Genomic DNA, 11,297 nt, shown 5'->3' with positions numbered 1-11,297 from the left:
TTGAAATTTTGAACCAAATGGTCCAATTAATGAATTCGAGGGCTTTTTTTTTTCTTTTTGTTAAATAATGATTAATTTACAAAAAAGGCTTTGATCTATTGGCATCAATGTGTATAAAATTGTGTTCCTTCATGTAAGGTTGATGATTTGAATCATGTGGTGGGTATTGGTATGTATATTTAGTAGTAGAATTAAAGGGTTTGCGTGCTTGAAAAAAAAAATAATAATGAATTTGATTATTACATACATGAACATAAATTTTAGTTTAAACCATTTATTAGTACTTAAAAACGGGTTTTCCACTTTGATTCAATTCCAGCCAGTTCAACGTTTGGTGGCCGCAAAATGGACACCGAACCAATAAATCATTCTAAAAACCGTCAAAACCAAACCGTAATTTATTTAATTTTATTAGGTTCAGTTATTTCGGTTTCATACCCTCAAACGTTAATATATTTAGTAGCACGATAATAAAACATTTTGTTGAGAGAGAAATAAGTCAGAAGAACATACAAGACAATAAACCAATTATTAGTTTGTCGTTACTCCCATTTCAACAAATCACACACCTGTAGTAGTGGGTGTGTCCATTACTCTTGCTACATTCCTTCAAAGTTCAAACCCTTCCCTCATTTCTTCGTCACTTTCTCAAGTACTCAAATTCTCCCAGTTTCAACTCTTACTTCTCAAAAATAAAAGCATTTATGATCTGGGGTTTCCTTATTTTGCAGATTTGAGTTAGCCGGAGATGGCCGGAGGAAAGTCCGACGAGCCGACACCACACCCACCAAAAGATCAGCTGTTTGGTGTTACTTACTGCATCACTAGTCCACCCCCTTGGCGTAAGTTTTGTTTCTTGTGACACAAGTAATTTAGATATTCTTTATATGGAATGTTGTTTGTAAGATAATGTTTAATGTACATGGTACCAGTTTATTCTGATTCTTGTACAATGGTTTCATGATTCTTGTTTCACATGTACTTTTGTTAGTTATATTATGAGGAATTAAGGTTGTTTTTGGTTGGATTGTTGTGGAATTTGATTTTGGGTTGTGACAATTTGAATTAATCTAGTTGGTATTTAATTGTTTTGGTTTAATCTTGATGATGGATATGAACTTAATTTTATGCAAAGTGTTTTTGACAAAATCAAACATTACTTTTTACCAATTTACCTTTTGAATTTTTCATGCAACTAAAAAAATCCCTTTACTTAAAAGCAACTACTTTTGTAAAGGTCCAAGATCCTAGTTGATTTGTTTTTGATATTATGAATCTATTGTAAATATATTGTATCTTGAATATTCCCATCTTTTTGTTGCATTTAAGAATAAACCCTAAAAGAAGAGTTGCTTTTCCTTTTCCAAACATACAAGTTTTCGTGGTGTTTTATAAACGTGTGAATTTATAAACGAAAGTTATGCATGTTTTAAGTTGGGCCCGTTTCTAGCCCACTTGATTTTACCCTGGTCCAAATACGAGTCTGCTGATTCTTGTAATGCATGTAAACGAAACGAACGTTCAGTGGACAGTTCGTGTACCCTTCGGCCAGAAGTTTGTCTGATTAGTAAAAGAACAAAGCATGAACAAAAAGTTTTGTTCACTTAGTTAAATGAATGAACATGAACACATGTGTCATTCATTCATTTACGTTTGTGAGTGTTCATTCATTTACTTTCGTTTATGTTCGCCCGTTTGCGTTCGTTAATGTATTTATTAAAGATCTTTTGATTACAACTTAGTCTAGCTGTAATAACTTTTTCACATTACTTTTTTTAAGTGGTTTTAGCTCAGTTGTGTTCGTTCGTTTATGTCCGTGAGCCATTCGTTTATACTGTTAACGAACGGACATAAACAAACACGGACACATGTTCATCTTCTTAACGAGCATAAACAAGAAAACCCCATTAGTTTTGTCCATGTTCAATCTTTTGTTTGGTTAAAGTTAAACGAATGTTTATTATATCAAAATTCTAGTCTTAATTTCATTAATTATTTTATTTAAAAGCTTAACTTCTCTTGCAGCCGAGGCTATTCTACTTGGTTTTCAACATTACTTGGTAATGCTCGGGACAGCGGTTATCATTCCGACCGCACTTGTACCTCAAATGGGTGGAGGAAATGTAAGACATTAAAGTTGAAACATATGTTTAAAAGATTGGGTTTTGCAATTCAAAAAGGGGTAGCGGCGCAGCTTGTTGCCCGCTTACCTTCTGTTTCGATGTAATCTAAACATTTATATGGATATGCCATTAACGGTGAATCTTTTATAAATTCTTGAAATGTGAATATAATTCTGTTTTAATGATTTTTTATAATTAGGTGGAGAAAGCAGAAGTTATTCAAACTCTACTTTTCGTGGCGGGTTGGAACACTTTGTTACAATCTTTGTTTGGTACTAGGTTACCTGCAGTGATTGGCGGTTCATATACTTTTGTTGCAGCCACAATTTCAATCATCTTGAATAATAGATGGGATGATCCGGATCCTATTATGGTTGCTCAATTTAGATATTTAATCTTTATTTTATGTTGAGTAGTTTGTGAAAAAGAAAATGAATTTTGTAAAATAATGTATTAAATTTCTGTGTTGATTTTTTTGTTGTTTTTATTAGAAATTTAAGAAGACGATGCGGGCGATCCAAGGAGCTATGATTGTTGCATCAACGCTTCAAATCGTACTAGGGTTTAGTGGTTTATGGAGAAATGTTTCAAGGTTGGTCAACTCTTAGATTAATGGGCTAAACGAGTCGTGTTCGGGTAAAACTTACTTTTCCTTTTCTTATGTTATTATAGATTCTTGAGCCCCCTTTTGGCTACTCCTTTGGTCGCTCTTGCTGGTTTTGGGCTCTATGAATTTGGATTCCCCGGGGTAAGCATAATCTTACACACACACACACACACACACACAAAAGACTAACTTATTGCAAGAACAAAAAGAAAATAATCTAATGCGTTTTGCTTTTTCTATTGATATTTTTTTTATGAATTTTTACTTCTTAAATATGTCAATTTTACTTCTTACATAATACATGTAACCTACACATGTAGATTCTATAAATAAATGAATTGTGTTTATGCATTTTTTTTATAATGCCAAAAGAGATGAATTAACATTGCATTTTAACAATTTTCTTGTATTTTAAAATTTTTTAAAATTGATAAAATGAAATGATTAATTTTGTTCTTTCGGTTTTCCCAAAAACTATATTATAAAAAATCATACATTCTCATGACTAATGTGATTTAACTTGTTATTTTAGGTTGCAAGATGCGTTGAAATTGGGCTGCCTCAGCTCATCATTGTAGTTATCTTGTCTCAGGTAATATAAATTTGTGATATATAAAAAATGTCAAATCTTATATAAATTTACATATTAATTTCAAGATTTTGGTTTCTTTGATCATCTGCAGTATGTATCCCATATGATACATTCAGGCAAACCGATTTTTGAGAAATTTTCTGTTTTGATGTCGATTGCAATCGTTTGGATTTACGCTCATTTGCTTACCGTTGGTGGAGCCTATGATCATAAGCCCCCGAAAACACAAACAAGTTGTCGTACTGATCGTGCTGGATTGGTTGAGGGTGCACCATGGTTAGTAGATCAACCTTTAATATTGGTTGATTAATATTTTTTATTACATCTGAATAATTATACTAACAAATTTTAATTCTTTTCTTTTTTAGGATAAGAGTTCCGTATCCGTTTCAATGGGGAGCGCCTTCATTTGATGCGGGTGAAGCGTTTGCAATGATGATGACATCTTTTGTTGCTCTTGTGGAGGTTCGTTTTTGTATTGGTCAACTGTTGACTAGATTAGTAAATGTTAATCTGGTTAGCCATCAAGAATTCCGTTTAATTTGTTGTTGGGTTATAAGTTTATTCTAAAATGTTTTTACATGTTTTAATTTATAATGTCAGTCAACCGGTGGCTTCATGGCGGTCTCGAGATATGCAAGTGCCACCCCCTTGCCTCCATCGGTTCTAAGCCGTGGTGTTGGTTGGCAGGTAATTAACGTTGTTTAACACTTGTATTTAAATGTAAATCGAAAATGTGGTTAATTACCGTTTTACCCTTTACTTGCTAGACCAATACATATAATTAATAAAAGTGTTTTGACTGTAGTCGAATCTCTTGTGGACCAAAGTTAATATTGTTATTATTTTGTATTACAACGGCCTAATAGGTGAAACTTAGCTTGAAATTTTGCCAGCTTAATTAAGACATCCCAAAATTAAATTGTTGCACTTATTAAATATTATATAGGGTTTACTCCATAAAATAGTAACCAAGTTTCTTTAAAACTTGGTTATTATTCAATGGAGTAAACCCTATTATATATATTCTTTTATTAGGGAATTGGCATCTTGCTGTCCGGCATGTTTGGAACTGTGAATGGATGTTCGGTGTCTATGTGAGTAACAAATTTTTACATTTTTTTGGCTTAACATTACCGATTTTTTTTTAAATAAACCTTGTTTAATATTGAGTCACTTATATATATGTTGGCAGTGAGAATGCTGGTCTTTTAGCCGTGACACGTGTCGGTAGTCGAAGAGTCGTGCAAATCTCTGCAGGGTGGATGATTTTCTTCTCGGTTCTTGGTACGTTTGTTTTTATATATTTTCTTTTTAGTTATTCTTAATACTTATCGGTATTGGTTCTCGGTCAAACGGGTTGAGTTGACCGAAAACACTTTCTAGTCCATAACGATCTCATTTCTTTTTTTTCCTTAGCTATTAGTTTTGACTTTACTCCTTTGACCCTATTGCGATATAACTATAACTTGAGTCCTGAATCGCCTCGTTTATTAACAAAGGGTTGGGTTGACCGGAAACACTTTTTTGCTCATAAGTCCATAACAATCTTATTTCTTTTCCCTCTTAGCTTTTTAGTTTTGACTTTACGCCCTTTGACCTGTTTGAGATACAACCATAAGTCCATAACTTAAACGCTGAAGCAACCCGTTTATCAAACGGGTCAAAATTGAAAATTATAATTTCAAATTTTTATGCAGGTAAATTTGGTGCGATTTTTGCTTCAATCCCTGCACCAATTGTTTCTGCTTTGTACTGTCTTTTCTTCGCTTTCGTTGGTAAGTTAGTAAATTCAGATTTGATCCGTTTGTGTTATGTAATGAATGTTTTTAGTCATTTTCTGTTTTCATAAGGACTTGATTGTTATTTCTGTAACTTCAAGGGCCATTGTGTCATTGTTCAATTGTTGCTTTTCGTTTACGTTTTATAACTGTAACAGAATTTGGGAAGGTTATGAAAAAATAGAAAATTGTCTCTCTCTCTCTCAAGTTTCTCTTATTTTTCCCTCTCTTGGTTGTACGCTCATCAGTGGTATCAGAGCCACTGACCTCGTCGGAGCTCAACCACGTACTCATGGCATCTACGCGAAATCAGGAAGTTGATAAAACAGATAAAACACTAAAGGATCATGATAAAGCAATCACTGATATCAAATCGATACTCGAAACATTAGCCAAGCAACAAGACCAAATGATTTCGAGTATAAACACTCCGGTAATCAATCAATCGGATCCTTCGAGTTCGAACGCGGATCGAGCGAATACAGTGTTTGGTGCTGATTCGAGGAATTCGTTCAGATCTACTCGAATTGGCACTGAACAGATCTGGAGGGTTGGATTTATAAGTGCGAGCATTTTTTCAGTTTGGATGAAACTCCAGAGAACTCGAAGCTCCGCTGTGCAGTCATCAATCTCGAAGGTGACGCTCTCCAGTGGCATCAATCGTACATGAAAACCAGAGGAATGACCGTTGCAGAACTACCGTGGCCGGAGTATGTCCGTGCAATCACTAATCGTTTCTCCGCTGACATGTTCGAAGATGCTATGGAAGAAATTGCTTCAATAGCTCATACTGATGAGCTGAATGACTACTGTAATAAGTTTGATAGACTGCTTAATAAGGTGAGTATCACAGAGTCACAGGCTGTTAGTCTATTTCTCAAAGGATTAAAGGAAGAGGTGAAAGGGCCGGTGAAGTTGTTTAAACCTAGAACTCTTCACGAGGCGTATAGGCTGGCAAGGACGCAAAACGTCAACAACGCTAGATTGCGGTTGACACAGAGTTCCTATAATTCTAAGGGATCTATGTTTTACTCCCGGAGTTATAATGAACCGGCTAAGGTATTGCCTCCTACTAATGCACATAAACTGCCTCTCTTACCTGCTCCACCTGTTAGGAAAGCATTACCAGCTCCTGCTCCACTTAGTTCCGTTAATATTAATCCAAAACGACTATCTAGTAAGGAACTAGAATTAAAGAGGTCTAAGGGAGAATGCTTCTGGTGTACTGAGAAGTTTGTGCCTGGTCATAAGTGTGCTAGAAACCAATTATATTTGATTGAAGTGGATGATGAAGGATTTATGGCAGATGAGTTACAAGAAGAACATGAACCTGTAATTTCAATTAATGCCTTCTTGGATTACACTCTTACTCTACCATGAAGGTACAGGGTAGTGTTGGGAGTAGGCGTTTGTATATTCTAATAGACTCTGGTTCCACTCACAACTTTGTGGATATTAGAGTGGCTAAAAAATTACAGTGTGTAGTAAAGGATGTTAAGCCTTTGACTATTAGTGTGGCTGATGGTAAGCAAATGGTCTGCAGTCAAGTTTGCTCTCACTTCCAATGGTGTATGAATGGTAAGTGGTTCACAGATGAGGTATTCCTTATTCCTTTGCAAAATTATGATATGATTTTAGGAGTACAATGGCTGATGCATTTGAATGACATTTTATGGAATTTTAAGAATATGATTATGAGTTTTACCATAGACGGAACCATTTGTGAATTAAAGGGGGTAGAGAATAATAAGGTTTCAGTTTGTTCTTTAGAGAAGATGGATACTCTTTTGCAGAAACAATCTTGTGTAATGTCATCTCAGTTGTTTAGTTTACAGCTAGCTGCAATTGATAGTGAGAGTCACTATGAATCTTAGATTCTTCATAGTGAAACTACTGTTTCACTACAGCAATTGTTGCAGGAGTATGATGATGTTTTTCAAACTCCTAAGACTTTGCCTCCCCCTAGAGTTTTTGACCATAAGATTTTTTTAAAGGAGGGTAGTGAACCTATCAATCAAAAACCTTACAAATACCCAATGGTTCAAAAGGATATTATTGAAAAAATGACCAGAGAGTTGATGGAATCAGGGTAATTCGGGAAAGTTGCAGCGATTTTGCTGCACCAGTTGTGTTAGTAAAGAAAAAAGATGGACAGTGGAGGATGTGTATGGATTACAGAAAACTTAATGATGCAACCATCAAAAATAAATTTCCTATACCTTTAATAGAGGAGTTATTGGATGAATTGGGTCAAGCTACAGTGTTTTCTAAGTTGGACTTGAGGTCCGGCTATCATCAGGTTAGGATGTGCCCGAGTGATATTCCTAAAACAGCCTTCAGAACTCACGAGGGGCACTATGAATTTTTAGTGATTCCCTTTGGGCTTACCAATGCACCAGCTACCTTCCAGGCCCTTATGAACCATGTGTTTAAGCCACTACTCAGGAAGTGCGTGTTAGTGTTTTTTGATGACATTCTTGTGTATAGTAAGGACCAGCAACAACACTTAACAGATCTGCAAATGGTGTTCACATTATTAAGGGATCATCAATTGTATATTAAACAGTCTAAGTGCACATTTGGTGGTTCAGCTGTAGAGTATTTGGGCCACATAATTTCTGGTGAGGGAGTAAGCACTGATCCAGTTAAAATTGAAGCCGTAAATAATTGCCAGTTCCTACCAATCTCAAGCAACCAAGAGGGTTTTTAGGCTTAGCGGGGTATTATAGGCGCTTCATTCGTTCATTTGGTGTTATAGCAAAGCCTTTATCAGTTTTATTGAAAAAGGATGCATTTGGCTAGAATCCTCAAGCACAGCATGCATTTGAATCTCTCAAACTAGCTTTATCTTCAGCTCCTGTGTTAGCCCTTCCAGATCATACTAAACCATTCGTCATTGAAACAGATGCTTCAGCAATGGGTTTGGGGGCCGTGTTGATGCAAGAAACACATCCTATTGCTTTCATTAGCAAGGCGTTGTCTCCTAAGCAGCAAACTCTTTCAGTTTATGAGAAGGAGCTGTTAGCCATATTGATGGCTGTCAAACAGTGGCATTATTATCTAATCATTGCCAAGTTTACTATTCGAACGGATCAACAAAGTTTGAAATATTTGTTGGGACAAAAAGTTACCACACCTTTGCAACACACCTGGTTAGCTAAACTGATGGGCTATGATTATGTTATTGAATATAAGCAGGGCAATAGTAATGTGGCTGCAGATGCTTTGTCCAGGGTATCTGCTATATCTCTGTTCACACTAACAGTCTCTTCGTTTGAACCTTCTTTGATGGTAAGGATCCAAGAGAGTTGGGACAAAGATCCTGAAGTTGCTGCAATCTGGCAGCAATTACAAGAATGGCAGCTGGCGGGTCATTTTAAGTGGAATGGAACGTTGTTAACCTGGAAAGATAGGGTGGTGGTAGGGAATTTTGGCACCTTAAGGGACGATGTAGTGACATTATGCCATGGTTCTCCAATGGGTGGCCATTCAGGCATTCATGCTACAAGACAAAGAATAAAAAGTATGTTTTATTGGAAAGGTATTTCTAAATTTGTAAGGAATATTCTTAGGAGTTGTGATGTGTGTAAAAGAGCAAAGGGAGAGAATGTGGCTTCTCCTGGTCTTTTGCAGCCTCTGCCCGTCCCTAAGTCTATTTTTTCTGATCTCTCTATGGATTTCATTGGTGGGCTACCAAAAGCTATGGGAAAAGACACTATTTTTGTGGTGGTAGATAGGTTAACAAAGTATAGTCATTTCATTTCTCTTTGCCACCCATTTTCAGCAGCCATAGTAGCACAAGCTTACCTTGATAATGTGTATAAACATCATGGTTGCCCGGTTACCATTGTGTCGGATCGAGATAGTATTTTCTTGAGCAGTTTCTGGAAAGAATTTATGGTTCTACAGGGGGTTGACTTGACTATGTCTCCTGCTTTTCATCCTCAAACCGACAGTCAAACTGAGGTAGTGAATCGTTGTTTAGAAGGGTATTTGAGGTGCATGGTCATGGAGAGACCTCATACTTGGGTAAAATGGTTGCCTTTAGCCCAATGGTGGTATAATACTTCTTATCACACTTCAATTTCTATGACTCCTTATGAGGCATTATATGGATTGGTTCCGCCTCTCCATGTTCCTTATGTTGCTAAGGATGCTATTGTGACTGAGGTGGATTTGTTTATGAGGGATAGAGAATCAACTATTCAAGTGCTCAGGTCTTCTCTTTTGAAAGCTCAGAATCGAATGAAGCAACAAGCTAATAAGAGGCGTTCTGAAAGAGTTTTTGCAGTAGGTTCTTGGGTTTATCTCAGGTTGCAACCTTATATGCAAAATACTTTGCGTATGGTGAAGCATTCTAAATTGGCACCGACGTATTTTGGACCTTTTTTGATTTTGGAAAAAATAGGGGCTGTTGCTTATCGTTTGGATCTTCCAGATGATGTTTTGATTCATGCTACTTTTCATGTTTCACTGTTAAAAGCTGCTAACGGGCCTCCTTCTAAGGTGATCCCAATTCCTAAGGACTCCCGTTTCTGTTTGCAACCGTTAGCCATCCTTGACAAGAAGTTGGTAAAGCGAGGTCACCAAGCTACTATGAAGATTCTTGTTCAATGGCAGAATCAAACTGTACAGGATGCAACATGGGAGTTCCTGGATGACTTGAAGTTGAGATTTCCTGAGTTTGAATACCTTTCTTGAGGGCAAGAAAGCTATGGGGAAGGCTTTGTTATGTAATGAATGTTTTTAGTCATTTTCTGTTTTCATAAGGACTTGATTGTTATTTCTGTAACTTCAAGGGCCATTGTGTCATTGTTCAATTGTTGCTTTTCGTTTACGTTTTATAGCTGTAACAGAATTTGGGAAGGTTATGAAAAAATAGAAAATTGTCTCTCTCTCTCTCTCAAGTTTCTCTTATTTTTCCCTCTCTTGGTTGTACGCTCATCAGTTTGGTATAATTGAAGGGCGATAACGTCTTTTCATGTTTTTGTAGGGTCTTCTGGTTTGAGTTTACTTCAATTCTGCAACCTCAACAGCTTCAGGACAAAGTTTATATTGGGCTTTTCATTCTTTTTGGGCCTGTCTATTCCCCAATATTTTAATGAGTATGAAGCTATCAATGGACGTGGTCCCGTCCACTCGTCTGGAAGATGGGTATGTGCAAGATGGGCGGGTCGGGTAACGGGTCAGAACGGGTATAAAGTGACCATGTCGGTTTGAGTCGGTTTTGGGCACAAAACTAACAAAAAACCAAAAGTTCGGTTTTTAAGTTTTTGAAAACTTTTTGGTTTCGATTTTTTCAGTTTAACCATTTGGGCTTGAAAATTTAGGGCCGGAAGAAAATGGCTCAAAATAATGAAATTAGGCCTGCGTTTTTTTTTTTAATTCATAAATAATTCATTATTACAGATTTGGATCTGAATTTTTTGCGCTACACAATTTAATTTATTATAATTTACTTAAAAGTTGGTTTTTTCATTTTCTTTTTGGTTCGGTACCAATCAGGCAATCATTGCAGTGCGGTTTTCGGTTACTAAAGTTTGGCTACGGGTTCGGTTATTTTAGTTTTGCGCACACTCTTAATTAGTTGATGCTATTTTGCAGTTCAACGATATGGTGAATATTCCATTTTCGTCTGAAGCTTTCGTGGCTGGGATTGTGGCATATTTTCTGGATAATACGCTTCATAGACGCGATAGCTCAATTAGAAAAGATAGAGGCAAACATTGGTGGGATAAGTTCCGTTCATTCCACACCGACACACGAAGTGAAGAGTTCTACTCTTTACCGTTTAATCTCAACAAATATTTCCCTGCCGTTTGAGATGATGAAGTTGCAAGAAACAAGTGGTGGTTTTAGTTTTAATTATGTATCTAATCTTGTGCTAAAGTAGTTTGAGTTTGATCATATTTCTTGAGTGATTTGTTAGACATTTGGCCATAGTTGGTATTTTTGGTGTAAATGCGATGATATTAATGAAGATTGGTTGAAGCACAAAGGATTAGTTTTGTTGCATTCAACTTATTAAAGAATATATTATTGTCTTTCCACTTTTGTAATAGAAATCTTGATTCCTGAATGTGCACTTGTTATCTCATCATTTTTTCGATCTTGTGAGCATAACTCGTTTCTCAATACATTACATACTAAAAACGTAAACATCTGAATTTGTATAGCCTGCCTCAACGACAGTC

At 36.2% G+C, this 11,297-nt stretch overlaps 1 protein-coding gene across 1 annotated transcript; it reads left to right on the top strand.

Annotated features, from left to right (window-relative positions):
- The first annotated feature begins 2,090 nt into the window (after nucleotides 1-2,090).
- Nucleotides 2,091-11,149, top strand: LOC143633017 (nucleobase-ascorbate transporter 6-like). The gene is made up of 13 exons (XM_077101397.1): nucleotides 2,091-2,123; nucleotides 2,323-2,496; nucleotides 2,615-2,715; nucleotides 2,796-2,871; nucleotides 3,263-3,322; nucleotides 3,414-3,598; nucleotides 3,691-3,787; nucleotides 3,926-4,012; nucleotides 4,361-4,419; nucleotides 4,518-4,609; nucleotides 5,023-5,100; nucleotides 10,097-10,257; nucleotides 10,708-11,149. Exons 1-13 carry the CDS (start codon nucleotides 2,109-2,111, stop codon nucleotides 10,924-10,926), a joined length of 1,404 nt encoding a protein of 467 aa, XP_076957512.1. The 5' UTR covers nucleotides 2,091-2,108; the 3' UTR covers nucleotides 10,927-11,149.
- Nucleotides 11,150-11,297: the final 148 nt, after the last annotated feature.

This window comes from Bidens hawaiensis, unplaced genomic scaffold (assembly GCF_021521415.1).
Source record: "Bidens hawaiensis isolate Kalapana, Puna unplaced genomic scaffold, B.hawaiensis_p1.1 tig00006604_1, whole genome shotgun sequence".
Lineage (NCBI taxonomy): Eukaryota > Viridiplantae > Streptophyta > Magnoliopsida > Asterales > Asteraceae > Bidens > Bidens hawaiensis.
The sequence above is the reverse complement of the archived record's forward strand: the minus strand, read 5'-3'. Positions and strand labels throughout refer to the sequence as shown.